This window comes from Vanacampus margaritifer, chromosome 9 (assembly GCF_051991255.1).
Source record: "Vanacampus margaritifer isolate UIUO_Vmar chromosome 9, RoL_Vmar_1.0, whole genome shotgun sequence".
In the NCBI taxonomy this organism is placed as follows: domain Eukaryota; kingdom Metazoa; phylum Chordata; class Actinopteri; order Syngnathiformes; family Syngnathidae; genus Vanacampus; species Vanacampus margaritifer.
In genome coordinates this window covers 7,322,547-7,339,731 of record NC_135440.1, presented here as the reverse complement: position 1 = coordinate 7,339,731, position 17,185 = coordinate 7,322,547, and the positions used below count along the sequence as shown (strand labels likewise).

Sequence of the window (17,185 nt, the reverse complement as noted above, 5' to 3'; positions counted from 1 at the left end):
AATACTTTTTGTCAAATGCAGGTGAGGCTCTGCCTCCCACGACCACCCGTCCCTGTATTCCACAAAGTCTACTTCATGTTTGGTAGCTTGAAAATTCTCCAATAGTCTGCAAAGTTCTGATGGGAACTTTCACCGGTTCTTTTATCTTTAATGCTCGCTATACTAATAATAACAATCAGGAGACTCCATATTCTCAGTTGAAGTATTTACTGGATGCCAGAAAGATTGAGTACACAGCTGTAGAGCCTTATCTGCTGAATGCAGAAGAAGGTCTAATCTATTCAAAATGGTCTCTGCTCTTTTACTGTCTTGACCGCCACCCACACCAGGGACGGCTCAGCCGAGCCCATGTGAAAATGTGTGACCTGATGGTCTTAACTTGTTTCAACTGGATAAGTGCACCAGAATGCAGAATAATAGAAAGATGTCAAGCCAGGACAGGTCACAGCTCATGTCACCTATCTAATCGTTAAGAGGTCTAATCTAACTAGTCAGTAGGTCAAGAATCCGTAAGTAAGCGCATAGGGTTGATTGAGTCCTCGAGGCACACTAGACCTTGGTGGGTGTTTGGCGGCACTTCTTAAGTTGAAGCAAGCCCAGGCACTGTGACCTGAAACGCAGGTCGAAAAAGGCGTAGAGGAAGGGGTTGAGGCAGGTGTTGACATAGGCCAGGATGGAGGCGTATGGGAAGGCCCGGAAAATGAAGCGATCGAAAGCGCAGGTGGACAGGCCCAGTATGGAGAGGATGTCTGCGCTTCTCACCACGTGGTAGGGGATCCAGCAGATGGCGAAGACCACCACCACCGTGGTCAGGATCTTCAAGAGTCGCCACTTACGTTGGTCCTCCTTGCGCCAGATGCTGAAGTGGCGCATCACGGTATAGCTGATCAACCCGTAGAACACCATCATGGCTAGTAGAGGGAGCAGGAACCCCAGGACGCTCAACGACAAGCTCAACCCGGCGAACCACAGCGTCACTTGTTGCTCACTGGTCGCCACCAGGCTGAAGTCCAGGGTGCAGAAAGTTACGCTACTACTCGGGTCGTGCCGGGTCGTGCGGAACACGAGGGCGGGCGCAGACAGCAGGCCCGACAGTGTCCAGACGGCAGCAAGAGAGGCGCGCACGTGGCAACGAGTGCGCAGGTGGCTACTGGACAGCGAGTGCACGATGGCCAGGTAGCGGTCGAAACTAATGCAGGTGAGGAGAAAAGCGCTGGCGTGCATGCTGAGGAGATCCACGTAGCTGATGATCTTGCACATGAGCACCCCGAAGGGCCAGTGGCCTTCCATGGCCTCGAGCGCCGCCCACACGAGCAACGGGACCATGAAGGCCAGGTTGGCCAGGGCCAGGTTGCCGATATAGACGTTGGCCGCCCGCCACTTCCTCCGCACCCGCCACACGGTGAAAATGACCACGCTGTTGCCGAACAGGCCCAAGATGAAGATGAGCATGTAAAGCACCGGGATGAACGTTAGGGTCCTTGCCAAATCTGAGACGTCGCACGTCGCAATGGTGTAGTTCTCCATTTCTACGTAGTCGTAGTACTCGTGAGCGCTCTCGGTAGGCTCCGTGGCTTTTCTCTCTTGGGCTCGGGAGTGTCGTGTGCTGTTTGCTGCTCGTGTGATCTGCCCACTCTTACTCAAGAATCTGACCTTGTGCACCCAACTCCTTTCACAACAACACTTCCCACTTCAAGTGGAAATACCGTAAACAAAGTAATATTACTCATTTCTTCACTTTTACTCACTGAGAATGCATGCAACTATATATATATATATACTGTATATATTAGGGGTGTGAATTGACTAGTACCTGGCGATGATTTTTTCTAAAATTCAAATTTAGAAAATAGTAGTCAGTAAACTTGTACACCGTAAGATTTGTAGGAAAATAAATGTATTTATCTGAAAAATCAGGCTTATAACTGCGAGCCACTGTATTTAACAAACAGGTTGCAATCTGTTTCATGTGGCCTGGGCGTTATTTGACCATTTTTTGGCTTTTTGTTGGTTCAGACCAAGCCATTTCAAAATGAAATAACGCCCAGGGGTTAAACAGCATTGAAATAAAAATATTAAGGCTTAATGTTCCATTAATATAACATTCCTCTATTTTTAAAGTGTGAACCCTAACCCTAAGTAAGACATTTTGTTGAATATTTCCATCAAAAATTGATATTTAAACATCGATTTGGCCGCATATTGAATCAATATGAGAATTGCGAGGATTTTTTTAACATGCCCATATATATATATATATATATATATATATATATATATATATATATATATATATATATATATATATATATATATATTAGTTTTGACATTACTTCCCAAATCATTTATAAAGCTCAATAAAAATAAACTGTTGCAAGCAGGGCAACACGGTGGCTGACTGGTTAGCACGTCCGCCTCCCAGTGCAGAGGACGTGAGATCGAGTCCGGGCTTCGGCCTTCCTGGGTGGAGTTTGCATGTTCTCCCCGTGCTTGCGTGGGTTTTCACCGGGTACTCCGGTTTCCTCCCACATTCCAAAAAAAACATGCATGGCAGGTTAATTGAACACTTCAAATTGTCCCTAGGTGTGTATGTGAGTGTGGTTGTTTGTCTCTGTGTGCCCTGCGATTGGCTGGCAACCAGTTCAGGGTGTACCCTGCCTACTGCCCGAAGCCAGCTGGGATAGGCTCCAGCACCCCCGCGACCCTTGTGAGGAAAAGTGGCCAAGAAAATGGATGGATGGATGGATGTTGCAAGCAGCAGCTGTGGTTCAACATCACCATCATCATCATCTACGCGAAGTAAAAGGTGAGAAAGGAGCTGCAGCTTTATATTGAAACTTAAATCGCAGCTTCTAATGTAAATTCCACTGGCTCCTATTAGTGTTGTTCCGATACTGGTATCGGCAGAGGCCCCGATACTGCATTAAAACAGTGGTAATAGTATCGGTGAGTACTTACAAGTTTACATGCCGATACCATTAATTCTGACGCTAATTTAGGGCTTTGGATGCAGCATCTTGTGTCTTGCTCATGCTTGACATTCACTGATGTGTGACATGTTCACTGCAAGCTGAGCTAAGGTATCCTATTGGCCCTTGAATGCTCTGAACCAATGGCATGACAGCTTTTTCATGTTGAGAAAAAAAAAAACTTAGGTATCAGTATGGTATCGGCATCGGCCGATACTGCAAAGCTAGGTATCGGAATCTTTACCGGAGGCCAAAAAACGGTATCGGAACAACACTAGTTGGTATTTGTTGTCTCATTCCTCACACAATCACTCTGCCTGTTTATCTGCCTCACAATCTGGCATCAAAGTGTTTGAAATGTCTCTCATAGTGCATTTTTTAAATTAATTTGTAAAAAAAATTGTGTGTGGGAGTTATGTAGAAGTGATAGAAAAAGTAGACACTACATTAAATCTTTTGTCAAGTTTTTGAATGGGCATTTGTCTTACCACATCTAATGTACAGCTTTAAATGAGACATTAAATTTCAAATGCAGTCAAGCCTGGGAGTGCTGAAATCTGTGTGTGTGGGCGGGAGGGGGACACCCTTTTAGGCATTGATTGGAAAAAAATTATTTACACTTTGGCCTCTACCTGTGTGATGTCTTTATACACTGTAAAAAATTTCTGTAAAATCTACAGTAAAAAAAACAAAAAAAACATAATTTGCTTGTTTTTTAATTGTACAGTATTTTACTGTATACAGCAATGCATTATTGGTAAAACAAAGTGCATTATGGGTAAAAACAAAGTACAGTAATTTGCTCTATATTAGCAAATAATAATTGTTTAAATGAAAAAAAAGTAAATACAGTAAGTAACTGTAATCTGTATACAGTAGATACTTGTAAAAAAAATACATTAATATACAGTAATAGATTAATTAATTAATTAAATAAATTATATTTTTAAAATAAATAACTGGCAACTTTTTTTTATCAGTTATTTCTTGTCAATTCTACAGTCAATTTGTTACAGTGTACATGTAGCTTTAAAACAGTTTTTTTTCTAGAACATATGATCACAATTAGGCAGTGGACATTTGAAATTCAGATTTATAATATTTTAAGATTTGCTATATTAAATCATTTGCTATTAAACTTTCTTGTTGAATTCTTAACCATGCCATGATATAACATCCTCAATGGAAACTATAGCTTGACCGAACCATTGTTTATATTCTCATATATGGTAACCTAACCTTTATATTGTTAATCCCGTCTCTCGAAATATCAGACACTGAAGTTTCTCTACCTTCTCCTAGCTTGTTTTGATTCGGTTTGTCAATCTCAATGTCAATGATTAGCTTATTTAACATATTTTTTGTTTCTTTTCTACTCGCTTTGCAGGCTCGCACAGCCGGTCTAATCTAACAGAACACCGATCAGAGAGCATGCAAGAGGAAAAATTGCGCATTCTGCTGGCATGTACTGGACTTGCATTTAACTTCAAACTATTCTCAGACGACTCTTCTGAGGAACACAGTGGTGCATGCATTCAATGGGGCTCATGCTTCACCTCGTCAACTGATGTCATCATCCACAATTTTAGGGACTCTGGCGAAAGTAAGCAAAAATGTACTGTAAAGGCTGTGAATTTGTCAAATGACTTTGTGAGTATAACAAAAATGTTAAAATGATAGAAACTGGTGGGATTTTGCAAGGAAAAACTAGACCAAAGACCAAAATTGTATGTGTGAGGCTGTGACCTGACACCGACTCCCTGTCTCCTTTCTGTGCCGGATGTAACAGAGTTAAAAGATTCCTGCAAGATATTACTCAAAGGGGTGACAAGTGATGCACAGGGTCAAGAAAAGTTATGGCACTTGATGAACTATAAGGATTGCATGTGATAAATTAAAAATGACTGTCCGATTGATTCCTCTTCAGTTGTGTGCGGCTTGAATGAATGAATTTTTATTCACATTTTCAAGCTTGCATGTATGTTGAAGCTATAAACATGTCATGTACATTTGCAATATTCATTCATTAGTCATTAGTTGTTCAGTCTTATTTTGAAATGATTGCAGTTCTGTTCTGTTTCCTGTTTTTTGCCACTGCCATTGTTGTGTTTTCAGGGCTGGTTGTGGTCAGGTGTGCTGAGTTCCATAAAATCCCATGAAAAAGATGCATTTTTTTCCCATATCAAAATGATCCAAAATCACCCCACCATACTATACACAGAATCATAAAAATGAAAACTTTTAAAAAATATATATTTTATAGATGTTTACAGGTACCTAGATGTTATATAAAAAGGTGTACTTACATTCCAACATATTGAACTCATTCAAACCCCAAAAACGTATAAATATGTTTTTTTAAATACATTGTCCTTCACTCCCCAAAAGCATATTTATACATTTTTATACTATAGCCTACAGAAGGCTTTGATGCAGCCAGCCTCTGAACTGAAGAGAGTGCTTGAAGCAATGGTAGTATTACAAAAACGGCCAGCAGGTGGCAACAGAGTATAAGAGATCAGCCAGGACCATGTTGCAACATGCTCTTTTTCCCATGTTTTCAATAGGTTTGTAAATAATGATGAAACTTAGCTATATTAAATTGCTGATTGCTGTAAAATGGAAACAGATAGAAATATACTTTATACTAATCTCTTATTTGGGTAGGTTCCATGTTTTTTATAGCAATAGAACAGAATATTCTGTGGCCTTGCAAAATCAGTCAAAATCCAGTAAAACAGCCAAGAGCAAAGGGGGTTGCTTCAATGAAAATGGCTGGGAGTGAATGAGTTAATGTCTAATGTTAGGAATTTATGGAATTAAAGCTGCATTCGAGGAAGGTGGCAAGTCGGATTTTTCCGACTTCATATCAGGAAGTAAGCACGGGAACACCCTTTATACTCGGAAATCCGAGTTGTGAAGTCAGGAAAGAAAAAAAGGACCCCGACTTCACGCTTTACAATGGATACATTGCTCATACACTCACATATTCACACTTTGGTGGCGGTAAACTACGTAAGTAGCCACAGCTGCTCTGGGGCAGGCTGGCGGGAGTGTGGGTGCCATGCCAGTATATGCCTACGGCCCCTCCGACCACCACTAAACATTCGCACCATTCATACACCAGTGTGAGTGGCAATTTCTATCGATTTCTCTGTAGCAGATGAAACCCTAATCACATTTCTTTTTGAACAAGATGATCCGTAATTGCTGCCTTCAAAAAAATAAAATTAATCTATGCGCATAGCAAATTGACAAGCTGAGAACAATTTGGCCAAAGATTAATATTTATCCATCCATCCATCAATTAAATGAACTGCTTAATAGCAGAGAAAATATTTTACTGTGGAAGTATATAAATCTGATGTCACCCAGAAAGCTGAGCATCCCTTGGATGCTGGCTTCCTTGTCAACAGCAAAACTGGTGCAATGTTGCAAATGGTTAACCTCTGATAGTGGACTGCTTAGGGCTGTCACTATCGAATATTTTTAGATTAGATTAGTCAATCGATTAATCGACTAATCAGATTCATTTTAGTTTACATTAGAGTGCATTACAAAAGCATTTTTCCCCTGATTTTTTTTTATTAAGCAGTAATTGGTGTTTATTTCGTACTTCATATTCGTATAGTGATTTAAAAACAAGGGGGATTGATGTTGTACTATTTTACTGTTTTGGTCATTGTTTTCCAAAATAAAAGCAGACGTTTGCAAATGCATTATTTTGATTAAACACAGAAGATAATCAGTCTTCTTTCATTGAGGACTACAGAAATCAGTGAACAATTACTGTTGAAATTACATTTTCCCCCCACTTTTTTTAAGAGTTCGAAAGCCTTTTTTTTTTAATTGTATTTCAACAGATATAAAATTTGTGATTAATCGTGAGTTAATTAGGGAAGTCATGCGATTAATTATGATTAAAAAATGTAATCGCCTGACGGCCCTAATTTTTAGTTATCTTTTCTTAAAAAAAAAAGCTTATTTTAAAAAAATATTTTTATTTTTATTTTTTTTAAAGAAAAAATATTAAAAATTAGGGGTGTCTTGCGATAAAAAATTTTTTTTATAATTCATCACATGACTTTACTACTTAACTCATGATTAATCACAAATTTTAGATCTGTTCTAAATGTACAATTTTTTCCCTAGGTTTTCATGTTAACAAAACTGTAAACAAATTTAAAGTAATAAAAATAGTTAAAATGATTTTTTTTTTTACGTCTGTAGCTGTCAATGGCAATTAGTGAGTTAAAAACTGTCGCCAAACAATTACTCGATTATTAAAATAGCTGTCGATTAATTTGATAACTAATTTGATAACTTGATTTGATTACTCGTGGATTAATCGATTAATTTTGACAGCTCTAGGTCTGCTAGAATCCTTCATGCAGTCTGCTATCCATTTCCTTTTTCCATGTCTATGCTTCAGACAGAGTTTATAGTTGACAACAAACTGAGTATAACCAAACACATCATCAACCATTATGACCAAGCAGCTAATATTGCTAGAGCATGTATTTGTGACTTCTCAATAAACAGTCACTCCTATTTCCTCTCACTCTCTTTTCCTTTCTTTTATTATTTTGGGAGAAATGTCAGCCCAACTGCAATGTAACATATTCAACAAGAGAATAGTCAGCATTTGAAAGCGGGATGAAAAAATAAATAAGTAATTATAAATTGCATTTTTAAAACGTACTGTACATTATTTGTTGTTTACACTAAAATGTACAGCAGAGTAAAAAGCTCTGATGAAGGGAAATACACATCTAAAGATTTGTATGAAGTCACAGGTCACGTGACCCATTAGAACTCAAGATTAAAAATGGTTGGATGACCTTGCCATGGTCGCTAATCTTCTGAGAGCATGACAACAGATGGTGCATGATGGTCGATGATACACACAATTTGACAATGTTGTTTGTACACCAGTGAACATTCTTATAAAGACGATAATCCCACCATCTTTAAGGGTAAACACTCACACTTTTAATAATCAGTAACTCCATTTAACTTTGCATATTTGATCCAAGTTGGAGTGCTTAATGCTGATTTTATTGATCTCTAACTCGAATAATATATGAGGTTTTAATGGGCCTTAAGGTAAAATATCTTGAGAGGGTTCCACTCACACCTCGGTACACATACTTCATTTATTTCCATATACAACGGGTGAGGAGTCAAGTTGGGTGTCTAATGTACAATATTAAAATATTAATCAAAACAATGTAAACTCAAACATTATAATCAAATCACTTACTAGCTGCAACATTTTGTCCACATACAGAATGTAATTGATATATAAGAGCACAATAAAAGCGTGGCCTATTTAAAGATCTTTTTGGTGGGGTGCAGAATTCGTATATTTGTATTTTACAGTCCAAGTTGCTGACTATTGTTTTCATCGCAGGATCATATCGCACTTTAAAAACGTACATTCAAACATCTATTATTTTTGTATGGATTTTGAATTGAAAAGACAATGAGGGTCTGGTCGGTTAAAAAGTGCTCCACATCTGAGCGAGTCAGCCTGCTGCTGATTTGGTGCTGATCTGGTCAGCTCCTCTCAGCTCTGGTGGGGGCGGGCCAAACAAAGAGCTCCAATCAATTCAGCCTCTGACGTCACAGCTCCGAGCTGAGAGACGGCAGCCGAGGCGTACTCACTTGAAACCCTTTTGGCTAAATCCGCCTTCCGTGGCGTGAAGGTACATGCGATGGCGTGTTTCGGCGTGGGGCAGCCAAAGCGACCCTGAAGAAAAACGGTTGGTTTGTTGATAAATGACACGTTTTGGGAATGTTTTGCTGTAGAGATTGGAAAACGATTGTGCGCGATGCCTCCATGCAAATGCAGCAGCGTCGTCCCGGAATGGAACAGTATATTTTCGGAAGGATATGCTTGATGGATATTTTCGCAAATCCAATGAGATTTGTTATTCAGTCTTCACCTGCCCTTATTGCAGATGGTGATCGGCTTACGTTTTAGATCCGGTTTACTAGTTGCGTGCTTGTACTACTATATCATTAGAATATAGTATAATCGGTTTAGGATGAACACGGCTATTCCTTGCCTAATTGGATACAAGGTATTTTGGCTCATCACATCCAACGTAAGCGTCTTTCAAGACGAGTCCACGGATTTCTCTAATCAACTTAAAAGTGGCTTTTACACACTTCTCTGACTGTGGTGTGTGCGTTTTGCGCACTTTTTTTTAATGAAGCACACACTTTTGCGCACAAATACACCGCGCACGTCAAGTTTATTCATCAGTTAGCTAATTAACATGCACCATTTGACTTGTCTCATCAGGGATGCTGTGCAGCAGCATTTACAGAAGAGGGAGGAAGACGGAACCAGCAGGCGGCGAAACCGAATGGCGTCTCCGGCGCTGCCTTTAACATGGGACGGTGATAAGCAGCCACATTCTCCCGCCGTCCTTGAACGCCTCTCCGCTGTGCTGCATGTCCGCAAGCAGAGCGATTCAACAGGAGGTGGGTCCCTCGGGGACGCCGGCTGTAACCCGGCCAGGAGCTGCCATGACCGGTGTCATTCAATGGCGAGGCGCTCGGAGGTCAAACTGCGCCCCCTTGGGGAGGAGAAAGTGCGCGTCTGCTGCGACGAGGAATTGGAGACATCTTTTACCTACATAGATGAGAATGTCAACCTGGCCATTGGCAGCCCAGAGACGAGCTGTAAAAGTTCTCACAGAACCGGGCGCAACTGCGAGCCGTGCTCAGAGACGGTACCAGAATTTTCTTTCATGTCCGAGGATGATCTGTCCTTTGGGGAAGCCTCCGGGTCCTCAGTGGACTACTGGTTTATTAGCGCAGTCACGTTTTTGGTGACCGGCATCTCTTTGGTGATCATCTCCTACGCCGTGCCCCGGGATGTGGTCGTGGACAGGGACAGCGTCTCGGCCAGGGAGATGGAGAGAATGGAGCTGGAGAGCGCGCGCATTGGAGCTCACCTGGATCGGTGCGTCATAGCAGGATTGTGTTTGCTGACCCTGGGCGGTGTTGTGCTTTCCACGCTGCTCATGATCTCCATGTGGAAAGGAGAAATGTACAGGAGGAAAGTCATTGCTTATTCCAAACGTTCCGCCAAACTGTATGGTTCTATTAGCCTGAAAACAAAATCCAGTCCCAGTCACTCCTCTGCACACTTGTCCCTGGAGGATTTAGTGGAGAGTTTGAACTAGCAATGCACACTTTTGTGTCATATGATGGGTTTCATACAGATTGTCACCAATTATTCACTTGTGCACATTGGACATGCAAATTTGCAACGTTTCAGTTTATGCTGTCCAGTGTGAGAAAAAGACACTCCTCCGAGTTTGGGGGTGAGCTCGAGCCTATCACAGCTGAATTTAGAGAGTCCACCCTGGACTGGTCATCAACCAAGTCCAAGTAAATTATATCCATTTACATGCCATTCGCAGATTGTACTACTAACTAACCCTAACCACATTTTAGTTATAGGGACAATATCATTGTCTTGAGAGAGGGCATAAAACAGGTGTGTTTCACAATCAGCATCCGTAGGACATATTGTGCTGTGTAAAATAATAGGGATGCAACAAAATGAAAATGTTTGGCTGAAACTAAAACCCGAAAATGAGAAACGCTTGGCCGAAAACCAAAACACCAGAAGAAATTATGCTAATTTGTAATTTTTTTTTTTGCATTTATGGCTGTATGATTGTGTATTTACCTAACTAAAATCAAGGCACTGCAAATGCATAAAGTTCAAAATAAATAATGAATAAATTGAACTTTTGCTGCATTTGAGGAAGGTGGAAAGCCGGATTTGTCCCACTCGGATTGTCTGACTTCAAAGCGTTTGAGGCAAATAAATTGTACCTCTTAAAGGGGAAGTCAACCTTAAACATTTCTTGACAATAATATGTTATATGTGACCTCACTAATCTTAACGTGACATTCTGATTAATAATACATTTTTGGAATAGGAGTTACGAAGTAAAATCCAGCCATTTTTATTCATCTGATGGACAGAAGATGACATCAATGTTGTTCAGGGCTCAGGCAACGACCAATCACAGCTCACCTGTTTTCAGAAGTTGAGCTGTGATTGGTTGTTACCTGAGACCTGAGCAACATTGATGTCATCTTCAGTCGACAGCAAGTGCCAAAATGGCTGCACCGGGAGATGGACAAAAATGGCTGGATTTCGCTGCTTAACTCGTATTCCACAAATGCAATATTAACCAGCCTACCATATTTAGACCAGTGTGGCTGCATAGAACCTATTATTGTTACAAAAGAAATGGGTTTACTTACCCTTTAAATAAGAGATTGAGGCAAATGTAAACATCAAAGATGGCTGATTGTGATCAATTCTATGTTGTTTAAGTTAATGCAGCCTTTTCAAATTACTCTGTGTTACATGAACCTACGTCAACTAACTAAATTAAAGTAACAATAAATATATTTAAAATCTCGGAAATTACATTTTGTCTCTCCATGGGGGTCGCCATTGTCGAGTGATATCAGATTGAAGTCGGGGTCTCCCCACCGACTTCGCAACTAGATCTCTTGAGTTCAAAGGGGCATTCTTGTGTACACTTCCTGGTATGAAGTCGGAAAAGTCCGATTTCCCACTTTCCTCGATTGCAGCATACCTAAACACATCGCCTCGCGGCAGCCCAACGACTTTGAAAATGGAGCATGCATTTGTTCACATACTTCTGAATCACAGCACACAAACAGAATTAAAAAATCAGACAGTAATAATTTAAAAGAGGTGCAGCTCTGGTTCGATTAAAGTCACATTTAATTTTCAGGGTAAAGTATTTTATATCTAATATACTGTTCATATGTGGCACTTAATTCTATATTTTCTTACAGAGTAGACCAATAAACCAAATTTAGAGCAATGGTGGGGTATGTTTTTTTTTTTGTTTTTTTTGGGGTTCCCATTTTCATTCTCGCAATTGGAGAGCCTCTTTATCTTCCATAAAAATGTTTTATGTAAATCTAAACTCTTATTATTGAGGGGTAAAACCGACGACTTGATATGTAAATTAGTACAATAGCACTCTGGAAACCTATTTTGACACTAGTAAATTAGCCTTATGGGGTATATTGTAAATGGTTACCTTAAGGTACCAGTGTCAAACTCAAGGCTTGGGGGCCAAATCTGGCCCGCCACATGATATAATGTGTCCCTCGCAAGCTAGCAAGCATATCAACTTCCATGAGGCCTGCTAAAATCTGTAACAACATTTCTAATTGTCATATGAAATAAATACAATGTGGCCAGTGACAAACATGACAAACATGAGTTTGACACCCCTGCTTTAATTGATAGACATGGACTCCTAGTGTATCCTTATTTCTGACAGCGGACAGATTTTTACATGCTCCAAATAAACACGCCACAGTAGACAAATAACTGTATTTCCTCAAATAGCGTTCGGGGCCATTTATTTATTGTATTTACTTCACTGTGCGGCAGCCATATGTTTGTTTATTTGTAGCAATACTGGTGAACGCATGCAAACATGGATGCAGTAAAGGTAATTGGCGCACGTTTTTCCCACGTGTTGTTTGTTGTCTTAAATGGAAAGACATCAATTTGGGGAGAGGCGTTGGTTTGTGGATGAAGGGCATCTGATACAGAAGATTGTAGCACCCTATAATGTCACCATTTTCTGAAAATTTTATATAATTCGCACTTAACTCAATCAAAAATATAATACAACCTAACAATGTAATAATTTCACCAATAATAAAACAAAATAAAAATCATAAATGATATTGTAATAACATTTTTTTTGCTGATAATGCAAGTTTGCAAAATCTAATTTGTAAATAATTTAAGACTATAATTGATTTACAGTGAGCAAACAATTCTATTTGGGTTGGAAAATAAGTAACACTAAAACTGTGAGAAATTAACACAAAAAAAAGAATGAAAATAACACTTTGTGGTGTTAAAAAATAACACTAATAAAATGGAAAAAATAACACTGATAACACTTTAAAGGGGAAAAAGTTCACTTTAACGTGTCAAAAACACTTTGGGTGTTGTAAATTCACTTACAAATTTTTACACTTTTGGAAGTGTAAATTTAACTTGGAACTGGTGATAACTATATAAACCCAGAGAAAGTGTTACATTTAACACTATAGGAGTTAAATGTACACTTTTGATTTTACTGTGGTAAGGATTTATTACATTATCAGGTGGGTCTTTTTTCCTTTCAAAACCGATCATGTAAAACTTGACAGATAATGAAAAATATATGTTAATTTTTAGACAAAAGTTCTTTATTTTGTGTTTTGAGAATCTAAGACTGATACATTCACAGAAAAAAAAATTGAAGTGTTAACATTTTGGTGTTTATTTCAACCACCAATTAATTAATTCAGACTAATGCAGAGTTAATCAATGTAAGCTCCGCTCAGTTGATTAGAACTGCTCTTCTGTAAAGACTTCTGGGATACAATATAATAATGGAATAAAGTATTAAATTATCGGTAAAATTTTTATTACAATGTCAGTCAGGATTTTTTAAATTATATTATTGTTGAAGTTATTACATTATTTGATTTTATTACATTTTTGATCGAGTTAATTAATTGCACATTTTATAACATTTTCATAAAATGATTGCATTAAGAGGGCGCTACAATCCGATATGCTTCTATTCAATGCTACATGGTCAATAACTTTGTAGTATTACACTGCTCACCAACTGGCAACCAAGCTTACATAGTAGTAAAGTGCATGCTAACAGCATTGTCACAAACACTGGAATGACTTTGGTCAACTAGAAATCTTGGAGAGCTTCTGTTCATTATTAAGGCTATTCATTTTTAATGTGAATGTTCTGAACCGCAAAATCATACACAGACACATTTGACAAAGTAGCCAGAGTCCCCAGAGTGGAGGTGAGTCGGGCTTCTGAGAGGTCCACTCTGTGGGATATTCTGCTCAGTGGTGTGCATGGTAATATCCAGTGACAGTCCCTCTCTGGTGCAGTGCTGAGGTAAGCCAGTAAGCTCAGCTTTGTGCGTCCGAGCCAAAGCTTCAAGTCGCTTTGACTCAACTCAGCAATTTGACTGCACTGGACGCCTCTGCCATGCGCGCTTGCACATTCCTCTTCATCTTGTGAGCTTCTTTTTACAATCGAGCCGGTTCTGCTTTCTGAATAATACATCATTGTCTGCCCTTTATTACTGCAAAGCTGCAGCACGGTGTTTATATAATGTGTTGGAATTGGGTCCTGGATGATGACAGCCGAAGTATCGTTAGCATTTTTCTCAGTGGAATCTCTCGCTGTCTTCTTCTCATTCACTAGGCTGGCGATTAATCATACTAAGGAACTGCGGAAAATAAGATGTTGCCAATACTACAATTAAGTTTAAAAAAAATTGGGGGGATGATCATATGAACAAATGGCAACGTGAAGAAAATTAAAAAACAAATTAATGGATATTCTGTGTACAGTATACAACTATCTGATCAAGATTTCAAGCAACACAAATACTTTTGTTCATATGACGAACATGGAAATCCCTCACAACATGCACCCAGACTCAGACTTAGATTAACATTTAATGTCAATTTTGTAATGAAATTGTCAGATGCAAGAGAAGATTGTAATGAAAGAGGGTACACACATTTTCTCTGTTTTACCTATTGATGCTGCTGAAATCATTGCATTCATGCGTGCCAGCAAAAAATAAAGAATGCCACAAGATGCCTCTGTGCGTGTGTATGCGTGCCGTGAGGCTCATAAATCATGTATGGAGACTCAAATCCATTTTCATTTGCATCTTGAAATGTGTCATGCCTGCTAAGAATTTTAAGTGTCATTCTACTACCTGAATTGCTATAGTTTATTTGTCTAGATTGTGTAACATGACATTCATTCTATTAATTAGATGCAGCCGGTTTATATGTAAACAACCGTAGGCCATTTACTCCATTATTGTTTTTTCTCAATCGTGTCACAGCATTAAAGTCACTGGACGCTATATGATGTTTATGAAATAGGATGAGATGCAGTATAAAAGCTATATCAAAATAAATAAATATACATATACAAGTATTGGTGCAGCATTATACTGTTAGATAGCATTTCGATAAAAAAAATGTCATTATGATGAAGTAAAATTTCATACCACTGTCATGTTACAACAAGAGTAATATATCAATTAAAACTAATTTAAATAACAACAATATAAATCCACTTTATGTTCCAGCTTTAGTCCCAAAATAATGAAATTATCGCCCCCCTCAAAATTATACACGCATCACCCTATAATGAAAATGTAAAACGGAGGGGGGGGGGTTGTCATGAGATTTTTAATTTATAATTCAAATAAATAAATCACATTTAGTTAGATTTCACAGCCTTTGCAGTGAAGTGAATAATTGAACTGAAGTGAATATTCTCCATCTTAATTGGGAGCCCGGTCGGTAAATTCAGGTGATTGGACGTGATTGTGAAAGGCACAACTCTGCCTATATCAGTGGTTCTCAAATGGGGAAACGTGTACCCCTGGGGGTACGCGAGGGCACTCTAGGGGGTACGTGAGATTTTTAAAATAAATTTAAAATGTAGCATCTATGCAAATATCTTTTAAAAATAAAATGATTAAATTATCCAGATATTTCATAAAATGTAAGTTCTTAAAATGAACATTAGATTCAGTAGGCTATTCAGCTTCATTGTCCTTAAAAAAATGGAGTCTCCCCACAACAGAATGGTTTAACTAAACCTGTTATGCGTCACCTAGCATCAAGTTAGTGATTTCTTTTTGAGAACCTATCTTTACTAACTAAGAAGAGGACACTTAATCGTACAAATTTTTGCATGTACAAATCTTGACTTGGAATGGTTTAAATATTTATTTGTTATTGTTATTGGGGGGATTACTGGTCTATATAAGGCTCCACATTTGTCAGTGCATGTCTGAACACAAACCAAGCTTGAAGTCAAAGAACTGAAGACCTCTGAGAGGAGTGTCTCAAGGCACAGATCTGGGGATGTGTAAAGAAAGCTTGCTGCTGCTTTGAAGGTCCAAATGAGCACAGTGGCCTCTATAATCCATGAGTGGAGGAAGTTCCAAACCACCAAGTCGCTTTCCGTCTAAACTGAAAAATCAGGGGAGAAAAGTTTAAAGGGTGACCAAGAACCTGATTGTCACCACCAAAATTAGTTAAACTGTGTATGGCAACTAGCAACGATGCCACATAAAAGCCAAGCAGTGTATAGTTACAAATAAAATACAATATTGCCTCAAAAAGTTGGAAAAATGACATCAATTCACGTTAGTTTTATAGGCGCATATTAAAATCCTTCATATTTGGCAGTTAGCTTTTGAACTAATGCAAGCAGCCTTTTTGATAGAACCTACTAAATATATTGAGGGGATTTATACAGGGATTTGCATGAGGCGACAGCATTTAAAAGCCTAGCTCAATCAAATTCCAGTGGTTTCATGTATAATCTCTTTATCCTTGAACAGTGCACAACCCAAAGTGTCCCTATTGATATTTGCTTGGTTCCTCTGTAAACTAATCTGTTCAGGTAAGCAGAACCTTCAACAGCAGCTGCCATCAGCAAATTTCCCAAAGGTGTAATAAAACACCTTGGTGTTGTTAATACTGTTCTTGGTGTGTGTATATGTGCAAGAGTGTGTGTATGTTGTTTATTTAGGTCTGCATAGGTTTTTGGTGTCACCTTTAAGAGCTGCTGACTCAGGGTTTGTGTTTCAAATTTAGGCTGACATAGGACTGAAAATAGACTTTTACCCCTTGTGTAACATAAGTAATCGAAAAAACACTCACATGACATTGTAATGTACATCTGCACAGTGAAAGTGGAAGTCACCCCCCACCCTCCACCCAACAGCCCAAAATCTTTACGATAATATGTTGTATGTGCACCCATTTGTGTAAACATGGCATTCTGATTCATATGGAACAAGAACTAAGCAGCAAAAAACACCTTTTTTAAAAAGCATCTCAGGGGTCGGTCATTTTGCCGCTTGCTGTTGAGTGAAAATGACATCACAGGGGCTCAAGTAATGACCAAACATGGCACACCTGTTTTCTAGTGTTAAATTCATCCGCCATTTTTAAATTTAGTCTCAGTTTTAGTCCAGTTTCAATCACGCTTGTTAGTTTTTATCATAGTTACTAGTCAACCTCATCCCGTTATTATTGAGTCCATTTTTAGTTG

General features: G+C 38.9%; 2 protein-coding genes across 2 annotated transcripts; one reads left to right on the top strand and one right to left on the bottom strand.

Annotated features, from left to right (window-relative positions):
• Positions 1-549: 549 nt before the first annotated feature.
• On the bottom strand, positions 550-1,759 carry LOC144057666 (apelin receptor B-like). The gene is made up of 2 exons (XM_077575496.1): positions 1,749-1,759; positions 550-1,669 (listed from the first exon to the last, which is right to left on the bottom strand). Exons 1-2 carry the CDS (start codon positions 1,757-1,759, stop codon positions 550-552), a joined length of 1,131 nt encoding a protein of 376 aa, XP_077431622.1.
• Positions 1,760-8,603: 6,844 nt separating this feature from the next.
• tmem74 (transmembrane protein 74) lies at positions 8,604-10,953 on the top strand. Its single transcript, XM_077576223.1, has 2 exons — positions 8,604-8,734; positions 9,280-10,953. Exons 1-2 carry the CDS (start codon positions 8,682-8,684, stop codon positions 10,166-10,168), a joined length of 942 nt encoding a protein of 313 aa, XP_077432349.1. The 5' UTR covers positions 8,604-8,681; the 3' UTR covers positions 10,169-10,953.
• Positions 10,954-17,185: the final 6,232 nt, after the last annotated feature.

What these genes read in the sequence shown, in the direction of transcription:
- tmem74 (XM_077576223.1), top strand. Translation starts at nt 8,682, where the DNA reads ATGCGATGGCGTGTTTCGGCGTGGGGCAGCCAAAGCGACCCTGAAGAA. An exon ending in AGCGACCCTGAAGAAAAACG is followed by an intron (nt 8,735 to 9,279) that starts GTTGGTTTGTTG and finishes TTGTCTCATCAG; the next exon opens with GGATGCTGTGCAGCAGCATT.